Below are 24,995 nucleotides of genomic sequence, written 5' to 3' on the forward strand. Positions count from 1 at the left end.
TCCATGGAGCTTCCATAAGACCATATATAATATGAATTGGTCAGCATTCTTCTACATGATGCAAAGATTTTAATGTCAGGAGAGTTTATAGCTTGATATTCAGGCAAATGCTTCTTAGAGAATTATCAAGACAGCTGGCTAATCTTTCATAATGTTCATTGGTTTAGTTGGAATAAATTTATCGAAGTAGTTCATTGTGAAAATGGGTGTGTTAAGAAGATCAGAAATGACAGATAATGGAAACTTCGAAAAGTTCCACTTGTGTAGACAACTCAATGTCTAAGTGAGAGACAAAATAGGGACTTTAAGAGCCAAATTATAAAGACAACTGTAGGGTGTGTGGTAGTGGGATAGTAAGGATGAAGGGAAGGGGACATGAGAAATTGTAGGAGGGTAAAGAAATGTCTGTAAGGAGGATCAAATTATAGCTGGGAAAATATGATCTAGAGGCAGTTCTACATGATCAGCGGTTTCTGACACAGTCACTGAGAGTGAGTCTGCCACCTTTGTACATACACTGCCCACCACTATCGCTCTTGTTCCAATTCCGTTTGACCACTCTGCCTTCTCTCTCCAGCCTTTTGTTCACCTTCCTCTGTAAACAGGGTGCTCTGCACTCCTCTCAATCCCTCTGTAGAGGATGTGTGTATCTGATGCCAAGGGAAGTCTCTCCTCTCTCAGACCCTCTTCTGGAGGGTTTACAATACCAGCTTGGTGTGGCTCTGTCAAGTGTCCTCAACTCATGCCTCAACCAGAGGACAGGAAAGTAACACAAACAAGCGCACTCAGAAGTCAAATGTCACTTTCTTGTGACATCCATCAGTCATGGCTTCCCCTCAGTTCTTTTTTCTCTTTCCTCTCAAATTTATTTCCCCTTCATGCAAGCATTGGTAGCTAGTTTACACAATTCTAAATGTTTGCAAGGCTGCATGTACTCTAAACCCTTGCCTGATTTGTCCAGGTTGGCCAGCCTAGCCCAGCACTATGATCATTTCTTGCAGAATTGCTTTCTCCATCTGCTAGTAATTTCTCAGTCTGATAATACTAATCTTCCAACCTGGATACAGTCTCATTTAGTACATTAGATAATGTAATGATTAATATGCTCCTCTATCATCCCTAGAAAACTGTGAGGCATCTGCTAGAAGAACGATCTCTAATATCTAAGATGCGGCCCACCTCTTGGGAGAATCTCAGTGAACCTTGAAGGAATAAAGTTTTTCAGCAGACAGAAATCTTTTGAATGTGTGTGATGTATATGTGTGGGTTTGGGCATATGTGTTCATGAATGTGCATGTATACATGAAAGAGAGGGGGCTTGATATGAAATGATTTCATCTCTCACCCCTCACTTCACTGTTGGAGACAGACGCTGACCCTGGAGCTCACTGATTCAGCTAGTTTGGCTTTCAATAATCTATAGGGATCTCCCTGTGTCTCCCTCCCATCTCTCAGCTATGCCCAGCTTTTGGCTTTGCCCATGGGGGATGAGGATTTTGTGCTTGTATGTCAGGCTCTTAACCAACTTTAAAAACTTTAAAAAACAGACATTGTGACATTAAAAAAAAACCTTTTATTTTTTATTTTGTTTATTTTTTGTTTTGCTTTTATTGGGTATTTGGTTTATTTACATTTTGAATGTTATCCCCTTTCCCAGTTTCTTCTCCCCAAACCCCCTATCTCCTCCCCCTCTCTCCCTGCTCCCCAACCCACCCACTCCCATTCCTGGTCCTGGCATTCCCCTATACTGGGGCCCAGAGCCTTCACAGGACCAAGGGCCTCTTCTCTCATTGATGACCGACTAGGCCATCCTCTGCTACATATATAGCTAGAGCCACAGGTCCCACCATGTGTTTTCTTTGATTGGTGGTATAGTTCCAAGGAGCTCTGGGGGTACTGGTTAGTTCATATTGATGTTCGTCCTATGGGGCTTCAGTCCCCTTCAGCTCCCTGGGTATTTCTCTGGCTCCTTCATTAGGGACCTTTGCTCCATCCAATGGATGATTGTGAGCATCCAATTCTGTATTTGCCAGGCACTGGCAGAGCCTCACAGGAGACAGCTATATCAGCCTCCTGTCCGCAGGCTCTTGTTGGCATCTGCCTAGTGACTGGACAAAACCCCTTTTAGAACAGTATATTGTTCTACAAAATTAAAAGCTTGCAAATAGCTGGAAATGAAACAACAATAAAAAAGTAGTTTTTCTATTGATTTTCTTTGTTCCTGTGATAAAATACCACAACTTGGGGAAGAAAACAATGATTTGACTTGTAGTTTATATCTAGTCTATTACCCAAGGAGACCAGGATAAGGATGGAAGCAAAGAGTCAAGAAAAGAAGCAAAGACCAAGTATAAAACACGGCTTCCTAGTTTGCTTTTCATTACTTACTCAGTGGGATTTCCTATACAACCAGGATCATGTGCCTAGGGGTGGCACCGCCCACAGTGCACTGAGCCCTCTTTCATCAATTGTTAATGAAGAAATTCCTCCACAGTCTTTCCTATGGATGGATCTTAAGGAGAAACTTCCAGTAGAGGTTTGCTCTTCTCAAATGACTCTAGTTTGACTCACATTGATGACAATGAAGCTTCAAAATGCTACAAAGTGAATAACATAGCAAAATAAAATCTAATCAAAGCTTCCAAGCTTCCCATGATTTCAATTAACTGCAGTCCATCTTGTTTTAAAGGTATTAAACCAGAATTTTCCTAAAATAAAAAAAAAATCTTAAGTTTGGTTGCCTATATGCTGTTCTAAGAACATGGTGAAATTGAATGCTGTCAACTCTGACGCTCAAGACCATGAGTTGTTCCCGTGTGTGGCATCTAAGTTGTGTATGATTCCCAAGCTCTAATGCCCTGGTAATCCTCCCAGTAATTAGATCCAGTGTTCAACATCTTATACTTGATTTTACTTGTCTTCGTGCAATCCTTATGTGGTGCTTAGTCCTATTTACAGTTCTACCTCATGTAAACACTGCATGATGTCACTTAGGCCTTTTTAAGATAAAGGGACCATAGTTAGCAGATCTCCTGTTACAATGTTGTAACTGTAATCTCTCAATGTGCCTCACTAACAAAATATCAGAAATCTATACGCACCGAGGAGAGCATCCTAAGCATGACGCTCACCACTGAGGGTCTAGTTTCACGAATCCACCTGAATACACAGCACAGAATCCCCATAGATAGGGAGGACTATAGGACAATAGAAAGGTGAGGAAAGACACGACTCATGGTGTAGTGAAGTATTAACAAGGTGAGGATGGAGAAAATTGGAAGCAATGATTAGGGGAAACCTCAAGACACTGGGCACGAAGAGAAAACACTGAAATAGGCAGTTTGTCTCCAAGTAAGTGATCGGAGAACCCAGAAAAAAAAAAAACGTTCTGTAAGGAATGCTGCCGTTTGGCAATAGTATATTGCTGAGCAATTTAGGGATTGGTTTAAAAATGAAGATAACAATGCAAAATTTTATTTAAAGCCAAACGTTGTACAGATGTAGCAAAGCAACATGTCCTACAAATGTACATGCTGTGGACATACAAGTGCTCTGAACAGATAGTGGCTGGACCCTCTCAGTGAGAAGACCGGTGCTTCGGCATGAATGACTCCGCCAGCAATACCGCAAATCTCCCCCACTTAGACTTTGAATTTGTTCAATAATGTAGAATGTCAAACCCTGAATGCACTCAGAGAGCTTCATTTAAAAATGAAAACCTTTCTAGAGGAAGGTGAAATGTAATTATTACCTTAATTTTTACTTTATACCCATTGAAAGAGCTCTTTTATACTCAATTAAGTAAGGTTTATAACACATCCAGAAATGCTCATTAGAAAGCAAACAAGCAAACAAACAAACAAACAATAAAACCAAGGCATATTATGACATATTATAGCTTCCATGATGAGATGTTTTCTATACTTTCTTTTTGTTTGAGTGTGTGTGTGTGTGTGTGTGTGTGTGTGTGTATGTGTTATTTGGAGGGGGAGGGAGGTTGCACTAGCTAAGGGAAGATATGAGGGGATGGGAGATGAGCCAGACTGAGGTGCATGATGTGAAATTCACAAAGAATCAATCAATCAATCAATCAATCAATCAAACAAACAAACAAACAAACATGGTTAAGGAATTCTTTGAACAACTTTCCTATAAACAACTTTGCAGTTATGCCTGAAATACAATCAAGTATATTATTATTAGTATTACAGTATTAGATTGAGTATTATTTGGAGTGCACAGGTATCCATTTTATAACATGAGCATGGAACCATCCCTGCATCTAATCAATGTGTTGAATATCCACTTCACTCCCACCTGTCCTTCTATTCTGTTTAAGCATTTCTTGCTCCACTCTCTTCTTTCTCCTTAAGCAATTGCAGTTTGGGTTTCTTTCCCGTGGTGGTTTTTACTTTTTTAGGACACTGTAGAAATAAGATAGCAGAGCAGACGTTCTTTTCTTTCTGAGACAGGGTCTTGTTATATTGCCCAGGCTGACCCAGAACTCATCACGCTCCTGCTTCAGTTTCCTGACTGCTGGAATTCCAGATGAGTGAGACTCGGCCATCTAGTATGCTTCAAGTTGTTCCATTTTTATTTTGGACTGGTGTCATTCATTTGACAGAAAGAGTTTTTGATTCTTCGTCTTGTTGTTCATGAATAGTTTGCTCCATTTTAGAAAGGTTTAAGTATGTATATACATATACGTCTGTAGATGGGTACATACAAGTGCAAGTATCCTTGGAGAACAGAGGTTTTGGATCCCCCTAGATATGAAATTAAAAGCTGCTATGATCAGTCAAATATTACTGGTATGAATAGGACTTGGGTCCTCCAAAACAGCTACGTTCTTAACAGCTGAGTTACCCCCCACCCCCACCCATGACACACATACTTTGTTTTCATTGTATAGATACACTAGACTTTGTGCTTCTGTATTGCTTTTCCTGGAATCAGGAATACATTACACCTCTTTTGCCAGTGTTTTGGGGAAACTCCTTAGTCTCTTTGAGCACCATTTCCCTTCTCTAAAAAACTTGGATTAGATGTCTATTTCACAGGAGTTCTAGAGAATCAGAAAATGAACTATTGTGAACATTGGCTCCCATGTAGTAAATAAAGAAACCTAAAAATATTTTTAAGTTGTCATAATTTTTTAATTCCTATTTGTTGTGAAATAACACTCTTCTTCTTCTTCTTCTTCTTCTTCTTCTTCTTCTTCTTCTTCTTCTTCTTCTTCTTCTTCTTCTTCTTCTTCTTCTTCTTCTTCTTCTTCTTCTTCTTTTTTAACCTAGGACTGAAGGTCCAGGCAGGAGGGTTGGATACTAAGGTCAAGGTTATCCTAGGTAGTTAGTGAGTATAAAGAAAGCCTAAGGCATACAAGACAAAACACAAACAAACAAACAAACAAAAAGAAACAAAAACCCATTTTTTCTTTGATACATATTTAGTGCCCATTTTTCTTGATCTCTATATGAAGCTAATCCATTTTTAAGCCTATAGATATCAGTACTCTTGATTCCTCTAATGTAAGACTACATTAGAAGATATTGCTGGCTGGTGATGGGTGGTTACAGAAGCCTTCGATCCCAGCACTCAAAGGCAGAGACAGGCAGATCTTTGTGAGTTCAAGGCCAGCCTGGCCTACAGAGTGAGTTTCAGGACAACCAAAGCTACCCAGCGGAAACCCTATAAAGAGTTAGAGGATGTGCTCACACGGGGGACTCTAAAGGGGTTAGCTGAAGAGCATCCTTCCTCAGATGCTATGAGTCTGCTTCCTTTCCCTCACAGCCGCCTGTGGAAAGTGTGTCTACACTGGATTTGCCTAAATTAAACTCTTACTATTGAATATATACCACAAATAAATGCAATATATAGCATAAATAAGTAAACAATTTTTTCTATTTCATTATACTCTTCTTAAATACTATATCCAGTTAATATAACAGAGTTTAGTAGGCAATTTTAAATTCTCCATGGGTATTGTGAGTTGGAGGCCCCCTAGATCTACTTGTTTCGCCCTGACACTAATTCTACTTGTGGTTGCTATAGCTTTTGATCTCACACACATACAATCCTTAGAAGGGTTGTGTATGAAAAGCCTGTATGTTAATGGTAAAGAGCTGATATCATCATTTCTTAATATGGAAGACTGGATTATATAGAAATTTCTTTTTCTTCATTTTATTTTGGGGGGGGGGGTAGAAAGATACAGCAATTAAGAGCACTGGCTGCTCTTGTAGCTGATAGGAACTTGCTTCCCAGCACGCTTCACTCATGGAAAACTAACAACCATCTTTAAGTCCAGTTCCAGGTGACCTTGCCCTCTTCTGGTTTCCATGGCACTGTATGCATGTGTTGTACAGACAGCACAAAAAAAAATTCACACATAAAACACAGTAATACAGTTTAAAAGGATATTATTTTTAAACAAGTGTGTGTGTGTGTGTGTGTGTGTGTGTGTGTGTGTGTGTGTGTAGCTATGGGGCATGTGAGTGCAGTGCTTTGAGAAGCTAGAAGAATTTTTTTGAATCACATGGATTTGGAGCAATTGGCAAGGCTGCGAGCTGCCTAAAGTAGGTGCTGAGATAGTTCTTATTCAAGAGCAGTAGGTGATCTTAGTGGTCTTGACTATCTCCCCAGACCTATATGAAAGCTTTTAATAGAACTAGGGATTACATAGTCAGGAGTTTTGATACTTACAAACATCTGTCATCAATGGGGGTGGAGGGCAGAGCTGTTACAAATGAGCACAAAGTAGTGACTGTCTCATTTCCTACTGAGAAAGGTGCAGACTCTTCAATTTTAATACCTTAATGATTAATGAGGATATATATATATATGTATATATATATATATGTATGTATAAATGTGTGTGCATTTTATATAAATATATATATTTCTTTATAATAATATAATGTTTTGAATTTCATCAGGACAAGCTGCAGTGTGCAGACATCTACAAACTGTGACAACTCTCTGGAAATACTGAATTCTGCCCACCAAGCTACAGGAGCTGTGCAAATGAGAATCAAAAATGCCAACAGCCACCAAGACAGGCAGAGCCAAACTAAATCCATGATCCTCACCGATGCTGGGAAGGTCACTGAACCTGTAAGTCAAATGCCCCAAACATGCTGCAGTCTCTTAGCGGACAGATTTAAAAAAAAAAATACAGCTAATTAGGTTTGTTTTGTTTGTTTACCTAATGTGCATGAGAAAACTGTTTTGTAACGGATTTTATCTTGCCTACTTATAGTTATAATAATAGTCCCAGTTACAAGAGCAGAGCTGGGCCTAATCCAGAGTGATAAAGGGGATGTGGAGCCAGGCTGAAGAGCACCTTTGACTCATTTTAAGGGCCTCTGCTACCATGCTTCAGTGTCATAAAAATAATGAGGTTATGCTAGCATGCGGTGTTTGTACTTCCAAATACAGTACATCACTTTGAAAAGCCAGAGGCTAAAATTAGCTAAGAATGAATTGAGGGGGGAAAAAAATCAGCAACTTCAAAATGTGAAAAATCTTTTTCTTCAAATCGCCCAATAATATAGAAGAGTGGGAAATGGTGGTTTGATCTGCAATAGGCTCAAATGGTTGAAATGGTGTGGCTATTTGAGGTTTGGAGAGGAAGCCATTTTGTTTCGATAATGTGTCATTAGAAAGATTTGAAATAAAATAGTTAGAGATGAACTCTACTGCCAATTGTGTCCCTGGCCCTGCACGCATCCTGAGCCACTAAACTCACTGATTGCGATGGGTCTCCTCTGGTTAATTTTCTACCATAATGGTGGTAACTTGCAGCTGAGGCCATAGAATGTTACAAAATTATTTATGCAATGTTAGCCACTCTTTTGGACCCCAGATCTATTTTGTTTGTCACAGTGAGAGGAAGCTTGAGAAATAAGGTAGCCAGGGACAGACTGGGAGTCTCAGTCAGCCTGCAGAAGCATGCAGGCTATTAATTGCACGTTCTGTTAATATCACAGGCGCCTGGAAACTACTCAGCTCCCTAACCTAGTTATTAAATCAGGTAAACTTACTGAGTAGACTGTTACCAATTATATTTATTTTCCATTTTTCACTTGAATTTCAAGTGCAAAATTAAGTCACTGCAATCTCAGGGGTTTGAGAAATACACGGATTTAATCAGTTCCTTTTCAGGTGTTGTAGGCAGGTTTAATGTGAGAAATCTAGTGTTGATACAGGGAGAGTGAGAAATACATCCTTAGATAAGGTAACTCCTGAGAAAAGCATTTTCCTTTATTGACTTTCTCATTTACAGCAATTGTCTGCTGGGAGGCACAGCACTGTTAGCTGTCTTCACTTTAAAAACAGCTAAGCTGTTTCTCAACTATGAACCTGAGACAGTGGTTAGAGTCAATTATTGAACTCTCTATACGTACTACCCATAAGAACTGTACCTTTGAAAAAGTTTAAAAGTTAAGTATATTTAATGATGCCTAACATATTTTATTGGCTGTGTTTAACAAAAGGCACTATGCCGCAGTTGTTTTTGACAAGCATGAAAACATCACAGCGTGAGACTGCAAAAGGAATTATGGAGAGAAATTACAAGTGATCCATCTCTCAATGAATTATCCACCTCAATAGCCCGCAGAACTCAGCTACCAATTAACACCTACTTTATTACATGTTGGGATGTACTTAATAACTTTCATGTGTTTATGCACTATTACCTTGACTGATGCCTCTTGTACAATTAGGCATAATTGGCATATCAATATGCAAAAGTTAAAAGGATTAACCCTCTTAAAACTAATGAGCATTTCTGTATCCAGCTGCTAAATGAGACAAAATTAGCATTTTTCACTTTTGGGCAGGATTTTATCATGCAGTTTCTCATTGTTGGTATTACCTTGTTACATAACTTTAGTTTGGGGGGTTGTATGCTGGACTACTAGAGAATAAGAGTTTTCAAAGTTAAATTAGCTATAATTATCCCAGCTTTTGTTTCCGCATTCTTAGTCTGAGCAATATGGATTCCTCGATAAGGAACAAAAATAAAAGTTACTTCTGGTTATGTGTACTCAGTGCATAATTATATAAAAGGGGGTATTTTGGTGAGGATATGTCATTTCACGGAGAAAGCTTGGCTCAGAGACTCTGTATTGAAAGCTTGCCATGGCACTAATTTTCTTTCTGTCTCAGTTCTTTTCATCTTTTTTTTCCATGCACAATTTTCTGACTAGATACTGACAGAATGTAAAGTATTTTGGCATATTTATTCAAACAAGCCCGTTAAAGTTATCTGCGTAGCTCTTCAGAAGTCGGGTGACAGTGTGAGGTCAAGAGGGATAGTCTGCATTTGGAAATGGGGTGGGATGGACCCTAAAAGTATGTACACGTGTTTACACGAGGAGTTTGTTATAACGGAAACTCAACCACAGAATCACCATGAAAGAAACTGTAGGTGCTTGGCGGCCATACCTATGTATTGTGTCCAGTTTAATAAAATGTCTTGTTTGTAATATCTGTTTACCAGAGAGTTACTCACAGGGTAAAATCAATACAATGTTTATTAATTCATAATTGAATTTGTAGAATTACAGTATTTTAATATGACCGTGAACCTAAAATATATTTTATATCATTGGTAAGTCTTGTAAGATTCTGAAAATTAAATGTATTCTGAAATTCTAATGTAGTTCTTTAACCCCATGTAATAAATACAGAGCTGAGTTTGGTTGTGACTTTAAAAATTCTGAAGACTTAAATGTTTCAAGGAGACATCTCAGTTACATAGGTGTATCCCATGTGACATTAGGATGATATTAGTGTGAATTATTTTCTTTAACCATCAAGTAATCATTTTCAAATTTTTGAGATGTTGATTTGATATTCAGGAAACGTTCAAGAGTTGGGACTATTAGGTGTGAAAGGATACAGTTTGCAAGACTTTTGTCTCTACATAAAGGAAATAGAGAGAGCTCCATTTGAATAGCAAGGAAGCTTGCTGGTCTCTGCAGTGATCTGTTTGCCCCTTCTGAGATGAACAGAGATGTCCCTGAAAAAAGGCAGCTTCTTTTCCAGGACACACTGTCCAGAAAAGCAGGCAGCAAGGGCAAAGGGTGGAGCAGATGATGTTACCCGTCTAAGGGCAGAAGGGCCAGTGTGCAATCCAGCAAATAGCTAGTGCAAAAGGTTCCAAGTGCTTCCGTGCCTGCTTACTGCAGGGATGCTCCAGTCTACCAGACAGACAGTTTAAAATAGATATTAATGAACAGTTTAAACAGCCCAAATCAGGAAGCTGCAAACACAGGATCTGCAGGCTGGAGCTATTTCAGCATTTAGTGCTGGTGTCTTCAGCAGCGACAAGCGTGAATATTCACCATTTCCATCCTGCAAACCCACAGAAGGGCATTACTACATTCATGGCCATCATGAACAGAGAAATATGTTTTCAGGGGTGTTTAGAGGAGGACTTAGGTCGAGCCATCCATAAGTGTTAGCATGCAAGACTCCTCTTTCCACAGTTAACACACTGTTCCCATCCCCCCCCCCTCCATTTCAATGTATTATCAGGAAAAAGAGGAAACAATTTTCTTTTGTTTCTTACTTCTGTCATTATAGGATGCTTGCCAAAGTTGTGGCTAGCCAAAAAGGCAGACATAAAAATCACTACTAAAAATATAAGCCTTCTGTTTAGCAGACTTTTTGAGAAATATTATGAGATTGTAGGGCATGTCCGTATTTACTTCAAATCAAGCTTATAGTCAGGTTTGAGGCTTTGTTTGGATAAATTGTCCTGAAGTGGATCCTGATATTTAATTAAAATGACACTAAATCACATTGAATTGATAAGACTTGGCATCTCAAACAAAGGTAATTGCCCGTATTGGTTTTGTGCAAAATTAGAGCCTGCTTGGAAAATGTGCAGGCAACACAGACTGTCAACTCCATTTATAGATCAATATGTGAAAACCATTGATCAGGCAGGCATGTGTAACAGTAACACTTTGCATTTATTTGTTGTTTTTATACCACATTAAGGCTTACAGGATTATAGACTTCCTAAATATTTTGACTTCCTCATAAATATATGATCTGTTGCATGTTAATTAAATGAGAGTCTGCAGCCATTTCTAAAATTGTTTTTAGTTTGATGCTTTCCTTTTATTGCCGTGGATCGTATGATCTGAAAATGGATTAGTTTCCTTTTGCATAAAGATTATTAGAGCCTATTTTAATGTGTCCTATTTAATGTAAGAGGCGACTGCCGTTTGCTTTGAAAAAACAGAGATAGAGACAATTATTTTCTCTTAGTGAATGGCTGATGTGTTTTTTATTAGCTGGGCATTCTTAGTGCACAGAGTAGAATTATTTCCTGACGTATTCTGCACACCCTGAAGATAACAGGTCTTCCTGATTCCCCTGATAGAATTTGCTTGCTTTCTTTTCTTTCTATCTAGCTCTGTAACACAGGCATCTGACCGAACATTATGTAGAAAACAAACTGATCATTTCAATTAAAATTTAAACACATACACAAATGCAATCTGAATTGTGTTTTTTTTCTGATTTGAGAGCAAGCCTTATGAACTGCTCAGTGCTGCATTTTGCAGTTGAATCTTTCTTATCTCATCAGGGAAAGGACAGTGTCTTGTTCGTAATCTTTATTGGACTATTGTAGATGACATTTGTAAGCCATTTTGGTTTATAAGGAAAAGCTGGAGGACAGTGGAGTGAGACTCTCCGCAGATCCAAAGCTCTGATACGACAACGTAATAATGTGTCTTCCACTGCAATTTTCTTTGCCGCTGAGAGGTCAATTCTGTTGAAGAATCTTTTTGTACCGTCTGTAAACGTTAGCAGCACTGGCTTTCAAGACACCATTCAGCTTTGTGTACGATATTAAAATCCTACAAGAAGTAACATTTCAGACACACGGAGTTAAAAGAAAACAAAACAGGAACAATGAACAGGATCTCCCAGTTTGCCTAAGGTGGCTAAGGTCTCCAGCTGTTGGCAGTCACGCCGTGGACAGACGGAAAAAGTTTGTTAGTTGGAATTTCTAGTTTTGTTGAATATGCCTCAGAGAAGGTTCTAATCCCACTAGAGATTTCTGTCCTTGCTTGTGCCATCCTGTGCCATTTCGTGCTGGGAAATCTTTTAACTCTATTTACCAAGTACAAATTGGGGTTCCCAAAAGGCGGGGGAAGTTTATGGGGAAATTAAAGAGCCCATACTTCAAAGAATGAGCCAGGGCTCTGGAGTTCACACATGTGGCAAGCACCGTTTTCTTTTAACTTGAGCAGAGAGCTAAATTTGTTTATAATCTCCTACTGATTGAGCATGGTGAAGAATGTACATGAGATACATTTTTTTAAAAGTTAGTCCTCTGATTACTAATTTGAATCCAAAACTCTAACCTTGTTAGCATCTGGACTTATTTCCATAATAACAACCCCTTCAGAACCTACAAAGTAATGAATAATTGACAACAAATGAAATGTTTTGATAGTTGTCGGCACAAAGCATGTTTAATGTTTTGTGTTGCTTCCTAGCTAATTATGTAGATGACACATTTGTCAGACCTTGACTGCCATTAGAAACGTGTTTCCAGAGGGGAGAAAAACAGGCTATTCATAGAGTAATTAACTAGAATGCTCAATGACCTGTGAGAGATTCAAATCGCTGCCAGTTCAGACATTGTTTTGTTACAGAGCAGAGGGGTAATTAAAATTCCAAATTACAGTCCTATGATGGAGCATTTGTTTGTTGACAGTATACTCTTAGTCTAGTTTGTTAATTCTTTTTTAAATTGCTTCTAATCCATTTTATAGCTCTAGTAGTTCCGTCTTTGAATTTACTGACAACTAATATTATGGTAAATTGTACTTCAATGGAGGACTGCCTGCTTCAGTTTCCTGGGAGCACAAGGTGGGTGGGATAGAGACGCTCCCTCCTGAAACTGACATTCAAGGTGCTGTCAGCAGGATGCCACCAGTGTGAAACATCTTGTTAAACACCCCATCCTTGATTCTGTGTTAGGAGCAATATCCCAGTTTTAAAACGAAATACAGAGATAAGAAGGAAAATTGCAATGAACACCTAAAAATGCTGGGAGACACCTGTCCCCGACAAGAAATGATAGATAAGGTTTCAGATACTCAGAAAGAAGAGGGAGGAGGTGTAGCCCTGTGGAGGGCTTGAGAAGTGATGCTGAGACAAGTGTGGGGTTAATATCACGGGATACAGCAGTGCCCAGGGATGCTCAGCCCCATCACTCAGTGTGGCAGTTACTGTAGCAATACTTTCATCCCAGGTCATGAACAAACCTGGGATAACAGGTGTCACTTACGTGGCTTTCTGAGGGGGCATTAGAAAGGTTTACAAATCTAGAGGGCTAAACGAGCCTAGAAAGAGCCAGCTCCTGCACCGCATTTATTTAGGTTGCTGAAAGTGAGAATATAGTTTTATTAAAAAGATCTGACAGGAGTCACACGGTGTTTGATGCAGGCGAGCTGACAGAGGCAGACAGTGAGCGCTGATTATCCCCAAAGTCACTGTCAGCTAGGATTGATTTTCACTTTCTCCATTTATGTAACGGTTCCTGTAATACAGCTGACCCCGAATCACGTTACCTTGTCATTTCTCTGCATGGATCAAGAAGAGATGAGCTGAAAATAGCTAGATACCGACCTTGAACTTGCCAGAAAAGTGAGAAGTGACAGTGGGCTTTTCTGTAGTTCATCCGGGAGGAGGAAGACACACGGTTCTATGCCGAGTTCACCGCAGCAGCACAAGGGGGCAGAGCAGTACTGGAGATCACAGGTAAAAGCGGTAGCTCTGTGAGGAGCCAGATCTGTGTGAGAGCAGAGGTCTGATTTTTACATCTTAGTGAAACATAAAGGAGAATTACTGATGAATCAAAATCTCAGGTCCCATGATGTTCATAGTCAGTAATCTAAAATTGTACATTCTAATTAAAAGAGGTTACCTCATATTCTGAGTGCCAGCAACTGTGCTTTTCCACTTGGTTATCTGCAGGGCCTCGTCTTTTATTTATATAGTACTCTACCTTCAAAACAACCCCGAGTGCAGTCAGGATTGGCAGGAGAGTATTATGGCAAGCTCCAAAGGTAACTTGCAATTTTGAGATAGGTGAAATGTGAGGGAAGGAATGGGTTTTGCCAAGGAACTCTAAGTTTGTCTGTGTGTGTATTTTCTAGTGTTCGTGTTTGCCTCAGTTGTCAAAGACCACCTTTTAATAGACCATGATTATAAGCAAGGTTAACCTTAAACAAGGCATAGTGAAGAGTCCTTTACTTATTGAAACCGAACCAACGTTGGTTCATAGGTTAGGTTCATACAGTTTGCCATGTTAGGCAGAGAGCTGAGAGATCAGCAAAGAGTAACTCACTTGACCCCCAGGAGCTGGTTACAATGCTACAATACCATCTTTGCATGTATAACGGCTCATAAATAGTTCTCCAAATCTATGTAATTGCTAGATCTTTTCTTACATGTGGTAGATTCTACATGTCTGTGTACAGTCTTACAGCTCATGTGAATACATACAGAGTTCTATATCTGCACATATATATTATATATAAAGAAATAGCACACAAGTAAGCACATACAGCTGTATAATATATACTAATTTGTGTATTTCTGGAAAATAATTATTTACTTATAATTACAGGCAAAAAAAGCCAATAACTTAATAATCTTTTGTAGGGTCAGCCCAGTATGTTCTGCCAATGTTAAGTTCTAAAAATAAGTGGAATTATAACTTTGAAGGGTGCAATAAATTGGGGATCATTCTGTCACCAAAAATGAACCCAAAAATATCTTCAGTAAATGAGTCATCACAGAAATTTTTAATACGTAGATTTTGGCCTCTAGTACCAGGAAAAACAGTGCCCCGTGTGGGGAACTGAGCATGTCAGAGGGGCACTGGAACGTTCACAGCTCTGAAGTGTGTGTCTAATGCTGATGCCTCTCAAGCAAAGTCTTGAGGAGCTGTGTAAGAGTCTCACAGACTCTGCCTTCCTGCTCCTGCTCTGAGGGGGGTGGACTAAGTGCGTAGACCTCCGGGAGCCCTCTCCTGGGTGGTAGTAAATCCATCCCTAAATGGTTGATTAGCCTCTGCGTCTAAGGTCACCGATGATATAAAGCTGTTGATGGCTAAAATAATTCCCCCGAGTTTGGTTTGGGTTTTACTTCTTTTTTCCCCCCTATTCCCTCTTTTCAGTTTGCGAGGCTTTTAATAAGGGACTCCGCTCCCTGATGTGTTCAGATTCAGTTCATTGTTGCCATCTGTTTAATTATCCTCTCAGGTTTGTGTTGGGAAGCATGAAAGTATTTTTCCTCCAGCCTTTGAATCCCTATGTTCCTAAAGAGACGTGGGTAAAGTACGTGTCAGTTTTCAAAGAGCATATTAAAAACTGATAAGCAGAACCATCTCCAGCAGCAGCACGGAAGGCCAAGGCATTATTTTGTACATTAATGCTTGTTGCAACTAATTAGCAAATGTACAGCCTTGTGGCTCTGTGGCAGACGCGACGCTGTCTCCATTACAGGCAGCCTCCTCTGGTGCTTCTTCCAGGTGATGGGTTTTTTGTGGGTCCTATTTACTTCCGACGCACTGACAGGAAGTTTATCAGGAGAAGCGATGGGGATTTGGGTTGGAATGACACATATGTCATATGTGTTTGTCATATGGCAAGCAGGGTTACCAGTGTGCTAATGGTAAGAAGAAACAAGTCCAAGAAAACAAGAACAGGCTCTTTGGGAAAAGAGGAAAACTGGGAGGGAACTCAGAATCTCATTATTCTCTCCTTTCTCCCACTCTCCCAGTCCTCCTTGTCTTCCGTCTTTCTCAGTATGAATACTTCATAGCAGCATTGAGTCCTTTTCTTCTGGTTTTCAGACTCAGCACCATGATTTTGCTCTGGTGGTCATAGTCAATCCGATGCATTTTTCTCTATGCAAAAGACATGAGAAACAAAGTAGTGGCTGACATGGACTGCTTATCAATAAAGTTGTATCAAAATTAAAGTGTGTACTGGCACTAGGGTAAAATAACACACACTGACACAAATAAGTGTTTCAATATCCAGAGGTCACCCAGAAACTCCAACAAGAATTAAGTTCCAGTGTATCTGCATCCCAAACCAAAGAAGTCAAGTCGCTGTCAATTAGAAGATACTTTTTCCCCCTGAGATTCCAAGATGCCATTTTTATACTGTGTTTGATGGTGTTCAGAAATGGCAGGCTTGTTTTTATGTCCTGGCTTCCCAGAGCATCAGAACCAGGGGTAGTTAGTGTGCTTTTCTATGATGCAGGGCCACTAACCACACTGTGTCTTAGCCTTATGCTTGTACAGAATCTCTGGTGAGAGCAGTGATAGTTGCACTTCTCTCTGTCACCTTTGGTCACCTGACCTGCTTTCTTTCCCACAGGGTGAAAGAAACCTACTGTCTTGTATATGCAATGAGAAGGGACATGTGTCTTCTTGCATTGGATAGTCCTGGATCATATCATGTAGCACCAAGTGACCCAATATAGAAAGACAGGAAAACAAAGTGACAGTTTTGTTTAATATAAACTAACATCAAAACAAGAGGCCAAAACCTCCAGGCCCACTGCCAGATCGCACAGATTAAACGGCCAGAGTTGGTGTTGTCCTCTCAAAATCTGTTGAAGGCACATTTTTTTAATCAGCAGTCCAAGGTTAATGAAGAAATAAGCCCAGCTTGGGTCAGACAAACTGAGTGTAAGTACCACAATTCTGTGAATCCACAGGAAAGCGAAACTGGCTGATACTTGACAATACATCACACACTGTGGTCTCACCCATCGATCACTGCCCAACAATGGGCAACCTTTCACGGCAGCTTCCTCTTTTGCCATGAATTATTGACAGTGTTAATGTCAATAGCACGGTACCAAAAAGACAGGAAAGAAATTTAAATTCCTGGTATACTATCCTTAACTTCTGTGCTACTAAGAGAGACAGAGACACACATACAGAGAGGAGAGAGAGAGAGAGAGAGAGAGAGAGAGAGAGAGAGAGAGAGAGAGAGAGAGAGAGAGAGATACAGAGAGGGGAGACAGAGAAAAAGAGAGAGAGAGAGAGAGAGCTCTTAGAAATCCTTCTCCACAGAGTAATAATTCTTACAGTTCTCATCTATAACTAAAACTCACCATCTCAACATAAATAATTTCCTTTTCACTGAGTGATCACCTTGTCAACTCAACCTGTGTATTCTTTGAGTGGCCCCAAATAGAAAGCAGAATAAGCCAACTGCTTTCACTCAGACATTAATTTTCTATTTAAGCATTCCACAGACATAGCTTAGCACTTACTGCTAATGTTACAAACTACTTTGGAAGCAGAGGTACAAAGCAAAGAGTGTTTCTGTCTCCTTGTAGGTTACTTACCATTGGAGTGAGGGAGACCCCTAATCCTGGGGTACCAGGGCTCAAACTGTCCATTCATGCTGACCCTAATGCCAGCACCTCCTCAACACTTTATGCTCTTACTGGGGTCATGTATGAGCAATGATTGTAAATATCCCGGGAACTAAGAAATATCATTTATTTTAACTTCTAGAAGGTCTTCTTGTGATTGTAAATACCACATAAAATATTTTTTCTTTTTAAAACATATTTATAATTGTGGGATCTCACCTGATTTCAAGCTCTCTCTGCATAGTTTGACACCTCCCCTGTGTGCCCCTTGCTAGACACATACATACAAGTTAATGGAGGATGATTTTTACAACAGATGAAACTGCTGTTGTTCTTATCTGATTAAGTGTGTGGGTCCTTTTCCATTCACCACTGATCTTAACCCTCCCTTTGTGTATTAAGTCAACGATAAGCTTAATTGATGTTAAAATAGTAATTTATGACTAAAAATAATATATTAATGATTTGTTTATCCGATCTCTGTCCTGGATTTCAGGAAACTGAATGCAGACCTCATTTAGGCATTTGCAGAGGAATCAGAGCTGTCACGCTCCTGCCTCCTAAACTTGTTACTTTGCTCTTGGCTTTGAGATTTGGTTGAGCACTATCCTTCAGGTCCTCGTGATTTATGGAGCGGTGTGGGATTGATTGCACCTTGTACTCAATCTAATTTATAAGCATAACAAAGCAGCCCCTGCCATTAGGGTTCTCTTGTCTATATAAAATGAACAAACCATCCTGGCCCTTAAAATGTCCCACCAATCTTGTGCTTACACTAGATTCGACATGACATTAGCCATGAAGGAAAGCCCAGACCACGGGGTGAGTGACTGAGGGACTGTCTTGAGGCACATTCCAACCATCAGGAAGGAAGGAAATAGAACATTTAGATACGCAATTTATTTAAACTGCTTAGACATTCTAGAGCCAAGATAGAGTGTCACTGGGGTATTAAAATTATCTAGCCATTTAACCCCACTGCCTGAGGAGGGGTGCTTTTTTGGATCTTTTTTTATCACCTGATCATACACAAAATGGCATTATTGAGGTCCTATAAGGATTTGCTTCTACCATATGGCATAGGGAAAAAGCTGCCTAGCTATGAAAATGGGTGCAAACCATTCTAGGTGTGTGGAGTTCTTTCTCACCTTTTACCTGTAAAGTTGAGCTCTCTGTCACGCATGCTGCCTTCTCTAACTCCAAGTTCTGGACCTGTTTACTGGGGGCCAGCCTTGGATGACCCACACTTCTCAAATATCACCATCCTATATACCTGTAAGATTGAAAACTGCCTTCTTCGAACATGTATAGATTTGCTTAGAGTTGTTCTCGCCACAACCCTACTTGACTCTCTGTCTACCATGCTCCTTTCTTTTTGTGAAGCTGATAGATTACAAACAATTGATAGAAACTGGGGGAGGGGGGACAGGATAGGATAGGAAAACCAGAGATGCTGAGGGAAAACCAGGAAAAGGGGTAACATTTGAAATGTAAATAAATAAATTACCCAATAAAAAATTAAAAAAACAAAACTAACAAACAAACAAACAAAAACGAGGGATCACACCACTGACCCAATAGAGTCCCCACGTATTTATATTCAGTTGAAGTGGGCTTGGTTGTTGTTTGTTTGTTTGTTTGAGCATATTTGAATGTGAAATGCTAGTTGGAGGTGCAGTATTCTTTTGATGGTTATGTGACCTACTCAGCCCTGGTCACTGCCTTGAGGACCTTCAGCCATTACATTGCCTGCTTTTCCCCACGTGAGGACAACGTGCAGACCTTCAGAGCATGCCAATTGTCTTTCCACATGGGAACTCAGACGCTGACAGTTGCTACTCATAAATTTGGAAATGTAGTCTCTACCACATTTCAGTGACAGTATAAAAACAATCTTCCTTTATAGCTAAGGATGAATTTTCTTACTCAGATTTTCCCCTTTGGGTTTAATTTCAATTTTAGACTCTTACATTACTGTAAATTAACAAACATCTTGCTGCCTTTTAGACAACACTAAAAAAGTAACTGTGTTGTCTAAGGAAAGGGTGTTGTCTTGTCACCAAGCTATAAATACTCTGTTTACTCTAGGTTATCTATGGTTTAAATTTCACTTGTTTTGTAAAAAATTATTCTGAAAGCCTGATTAGAAGCTGCTTTAGATGCCAGACAACATGTGGTGACTTAGAACTCTTATCAGAACAAGCACACCAGGCCGTCAGAAGCCAGCAAGGAGACGCTACTCACAGTATTTTATACAAAATTAAGCCAGCTTAGTTTTGAGTACGGATCTAATCCCTTACCATTTATCCTACATCTTGACTAATTAACCTTAACTTAAAGTTTTCTAAACTTTGCCTGAATTTTTATCTCCCTTTCAAGAGCTCGTGACAGCCCAGGAGAAGTGGAAACATACAGGAATATGAACTCTACAAATACAGTCTCAACTTAGCTCTTCAGAACTAAAACTTCTTTTCCAGCAGCCTGTGTTTTATCCAATAGAAGCTTGCAGGGAAACGGAACAGTAGTGTCACAGGAGGGAAAAGGAAAGATCCCTATTCGGTAGCACAGATCGGAGGCCTCGCAGGACATCTGGGCTTACAGTTGGGGTTCTGCTCAGTAGCTTCATTTCACTCTTCTTCCTTCTGTCTTTTTAACTGCACTGACATTTTAACACTGGGACTGCCCTATGAAAACCTGTATAAGCATTTATATTTCTCCTGTCATAAGCTGACTCCCCAAATAGTCAGGAACCTACTGAAGCTAAGTAGCTGTTGTCTCATCAAATTAGCCAGTGCCCCTCAAACTCATAAGAGGACCCCCCTCCCCGAGATGATGCTTTCTAGTGGGCATTCAAGCCAGCAATTGTGATTTTAGTGTCTCCAATCCAGCTTTGACTTGTTCACTGAGGACATCTGAAACTGTACCATCAGTCAAATCAAGACATACAGACCCCTTCCTTAGCACTCCTCCAAGTTCCTGCTTTTATATAGGGATGAGCCTTTGAAAGAGGAAGGTACAGTTTTTTTTTCATATATTGTCATTTACATAAATATAATCTCAGGAACCTTTATCATTTGCTGATACCTGGAGACAGTAATTATTGTGCCCATGGCAGTAAATCACCAATGAAAATACAAAGATTTAGTTGGGGAAGAAGTGACCAGTCTTGGTTCTCTCAGAGTTGTCAGTGGCCAGTGTCCCTTTCAGTCTAGTGCAAAGTACATGTTCAAAGTTTCAATCAGTTACATTTCAGTTGGTGAGGACTAAGATATTCTAGGAATTGTAGGCTGGATATGATTCAGGCCAACACAATGTGCTTTTCCACTCCAATAGTAAATATGATTTATTCTGTGATTAGGAATCTGGGGTAGTGCTGGGCAGACTTGGAGACAAATCCTGCCATTGGTCCTTACTGATCATGTGAGTTTGAACTCATGACTGGGTCTTCTAAGGCTCTCAGTAAGGTAAATACAAAAATATCTGTCATCTACAGATGAGTAAAGATGAAATACATGGTGTGTGTATAAAAAGCCTGATATGGGTGCATGCATAGTATCTTAACATCTTATTAAATTACCATTATGATGAAGCTATCCATCTGCGGTGTCTTTATAAGCCGCTTCATGAGCAGCCCTGCCATTTTATCATGACCTTTAGGATCGAGCCTGGTTTATTTTTTTTTCTGTAAAATGGCTTTCCTTTCATTTCTTAAATTGAAACTGGATTCTTCTCTCTCATATAATACATTCTGACCACAGATTCCTGTCCCTCCACCCACCTCCCCTCTCTTCTAGATCCAAATCTGCCTCTATTTCCTTCAGAAGAGAGCATGTCTTTAAGTTACCAAAACCAAACAAGTCAAAATGAGCAAATAGATTGAGAATGTCTGTTTATGTTCTGGTCTATCCTGACTCAAACCGCCGTCAGTGTTTATCCAGCTTCCTCTTCTTGATTTTAGCTTGCATGCTTATTCAGGACTGAAATATGTTGTTATTTTAATAATGCCTGTTGGTGTCTATCTTTACTATGGCTCATGGTTAGTTCTTGCATTGCAATAATATAAATGTGTAACTATTGAAAGCATCCATTATGTGCTTGGAACTGGACTGTTATATAACAAAGGAGGTTCTTAACCCTCCAGGGAAGCAGTTGACAATGGGGGTGAGAGGCAACTCTAAGAGTGTCTAACACCAAAGCTGGAACTCTGTGAAGCGTACTTCTTAGGTCAACCCTGGAAGAAACGAATGAGGATCAGAAGCGTCACTGAGTTTATACTTATTGAAATTTACTTTAAGACCCAATTAAAACCTGACTTCCTATGCTCACTTTTATGTCAGACTTCCTTTTGTCTGAACTCTGATAACAAACATTCACCTTTTTAATGATGTACTTATGTATTATTCATAGCTTTGGCGTTCTCTCTGTCTTGAAAATAGTCTAACTTTCTTACTGTTGCGTTGGATTTTATATTTTTATACTATAAAGCACCCACTCAATTGAAAGTGCCAGCACCAGATCCTCTGCATACGTTACAGCTGTTAGATTGATGTTCTTATGAGACTTCTACCAATGAGAACCGTTGTGTCTCTGACTCTTTTGCCTGTTCTTGGGACTTTTTTCCTCCCGTTGGATTGCCTTGTCCATCCCTGATATGAGGGTTTTTGCCTTGTCTTATCATATCCTGTTTTGTTGTGTTTGGTTGTGATATTAAAGATCTGCTCTTTTCTGAAAGAAATGGAAGAGGGATTAAATCTGGAAGGGAGAGGAGGTGGGGGAAGACTGGGGGGGGGGCAGGGAGCTGTGGTCAGAATGTATTGTATGAGACAGAAGAATCCAGTTGCAATTTAAAAATGAAAGGAACCATCTTATAGTAAAGATAAACCAGGCTCATTCCTGTTTTTGATTACGTATTTTTCTTAAGGACTGGAAATATGCTCTACCTGACACCTTAACTACCAATGGTTCTGTATTGCCAAGAAGTGGCAACCACACCATGCCTTTGTTATGACCATTTTGTAGCCATGCCTTTGTGTCTCAAGGCTGTTATGTTATGTTCTACTTGTTATGTTTCTGGTCTGCTTCTATAACCTCACCTATTTGCCTGCCAATCCTTCATTTGGCAACTCCATACTCCTGAGTTGTAAAAAGTGACATCTTTCCCATGTCCAGTGTTGAGCTTTTGAACCCCATCCTATGGATGACCCAGGTACACGAGTAAAACCTGCTTTCATTAATTTGGCCATGATTCGGGTCAGCGGTCTTTCTCCTTGCATCTGTGGGATAAACACACAGAAAACGCAAAGAAACTAGGCTCATTTCTGCTTCACCCAAGGAATAGTGAAAACACTTGCGTGGAAACTGAGACAAATATGAGCAGTCCCCCTCTTCCACAGCCTGTTCAGAGTAAAGTGACCCAAACTGGCAAAAGTGCCTCTGCTGTACAGGGATCCCATCATGAAAGAGTCAGACTTCTGTTGTTCTTTAACCTTGCAGAGTTGTCCATTAAGAGACAGAGCATTCAAGCAACAGCTCAGTGAGGATCATAAGGCACAGGCAGTAGAGTAAGGCAGCGAGAGTCCAGCAGTGACTGTGACTATCGGGTCAGGAACTGAGCTAGACTTATAAGAAGCACCAAAAAGGAAGACAAAGTGACAGTTTTCTAACCAGTCCTAATCAGTCTGACACAGTAGAGAGCTCAGGCAGGGAGCGCTGAAGATGGTCCTCATTGAGTCTTACAAAACCCTAGGAGCCATTCTTGTTTCCGTTGTCAAACTGCTTCAAGGTGTACCTGGTGCCAGGAAATTCATCTACCCATCTAGATACTAAACTCTATCTAGATATAGTTACATGAGCTTTTGTAACCACTGAACTTCGAATTTAGTTCTATGTATTGGAAAACTAAATATAGAGGATTAAGTAAGGAACATGTTTGTGTGTACTTGAATTGTTCTATGTGTTTGTATGTATGTATGTATTTATGTATGTATGTATGTGTTAGTAAGACAGAGGCAGACTTTTCCTAATCAATTTAGTGTTAGAATAAAAATTTTCAGACACAGGTCTTTCCCCTCTTTCTGCTCACCATCTTCAGAGCATAGCTCTTTTCCTATTGCTTCCATGGCCAGCAGGTGGCTGCTATACTTTCAGTATTTAGTTCTTCAGCTACATTCCAGGAAAGAAAGACATGCACAGGGTATAAGCCTGTGTGCAAGCTGAACCTGCATAATTAGAGGCAACTGAAATATTCTAAACCAATTAAGTCCCTCTCTGAGTAAAATAAGAGGTAGGAAAAACATTGCAAAGGTATGAAACTATGAGCTACTCCTTCTTAGTGTCTGCATAATAAATCATGGTAGCCGTCCTATGTTAGTGGCATAAAGATAGATGGAGACAAAGTAAAGAGATTTCAATGTAAAATGACTTCATTAGTCAGGGTATCTATTCCTGCACAAATATCATGACCAAGAAGCAAGTTGGGGAGGAAAGGGTTTATTCGGCTTACACTTCCACACTGCTATTCATCACCAAAGGGAGTCAGGACTGGAACTCAAGCAGGTCAGGAAGCAGCAGCTGATGCAGAGGTCATGGAGGGATATTACTTACTGGCTTACTTCCCTTGCCTTGCTCAGCCTGCTCTCTTATAGAACCAAGACTACCAGCCCAGAGATGGCATCAACCACAATAGCCCCCTGCCCCCCCCCCATTGATCACTAATGTAGAAAATGCCTTACAGCTGGATCTCATGGAGGCATTTCCTCAACTGAAGCTCCTTTCTCTGTGATAACTCCAGCTTGTGTCAAGTTGACACACAAAACCAGCCAGTACAATGACAAAGAAAGAAATGGATTGGCTATCAGTAGAAATACTGAGGGAGGGCTTTTAAATGCAACAATAGCAAAGAAAAAAGGAGAAATACTTGTACTCATCACAGAGCTGGCAAGAACAGAGCCTGATAGGGGCCCCCGACTAAGATGGCCAGTGTGTATGAGCTTTTAGGAATATAGCAATGTGATAGTTACAAGATGACAATCAAGTGTGCGAGATTGGAGCTCCAGGTGCTGATTATATATGCCTTGGGGTACGCTTAGATGTCAGCTACCACCATTCAGCAACTGGTGCCACAGTAACAGCCAAAATTCTCACTAAGACATAATGTAGTTCCAGAGAAGTGAATATTCATGAACATATAGCAGTGTCTGTCTATATGCATATGTGTGCTTTGATATACATGTACAATATATATCATGATATATAATGTATATTGCATATATATCATGATATGTATACATGTTATATATTATATTGTTATATATAATATATTACATACATTACATAATGATGTAATGTTATAATAACATTAGAGATACCTAATATTTTAAATCTTATTTGTGACAGGAAAACTCAAAACTTCTAACTTTTCCGTAGAAAGTACCAATTCTTGTTCAAGAGACTCTATTTCTCATCACAATATCAGTAGGATGAGAATATGTCCAAACTGACTGGAAAAAAAAATGACACCTGGATAGAATATGCAAATGAATGTTCAAAGAGAA

At 39.7% G+C, this 24,995-nt stretch overlaps 1 protein-coding gene and 1 long non-coding RNA gene across 10 annotated transcripts in view; one reads left to right on the plus strand and one right to left on the minus strand.

The window, feature by feature from the left end:
• The window catches only part of Gm39804, a 49,781-nt gene extending 35,347 nt beyond the window's left edge, over positions 1-14,434 (minus strand). The window contains exon 1 of the long non-coding RNA XR_866182.2: positions 13,666-14,434. This is a non-coding gene — a long non-coding RNA (predicted gene, 39804). The remainder of the gene's footprint in view (positions 1-13,665) is intronic.
• Positions 1-24,995, plus strand: part of Arhgap15 (Rho GTPase activating protein 15) — a 647,156-nt gene that overhangs the window by 24,884 nt on the left and 597,277 nt on the right. For 8 of the 9 annotated variants that reach the window (XR_001783199.2, XM_006498397.4, XM_006498398.4 and 5 more), the window contains one exon: positions 6,936-7,113. Coding sequence is in view for 7 of the 9 variants with exons in the window: in XM_006498397.4 (XP_006498460.1) it covers positions 6,936-7,113 (178 nt within the window). In the remaining 2 variants the exon portion in view is untranslated. Of the gene's footprint in view, positions 1-6,935; positions 7,114-13,673; positions 13,798-24,995 lie in introns of those variants that run through there. The other variant, NM_001364029.1, reaches the window with a different exon arrangement.

The sequence above is a fragment of the Mus musculus genome, chromosome 2 (assembly GCF_000001635.26).
Source record: "Mus musculus strain C57BL/6J chromosome 2, GRCm38.p6 C57BL/6J".
Taxonomy (NCBI): domain Eukaryota; kingdom Metazoa; phylum Chordata; class Mammalia; order Rodentia; family Muridae; genus Mus; species Mus musculus.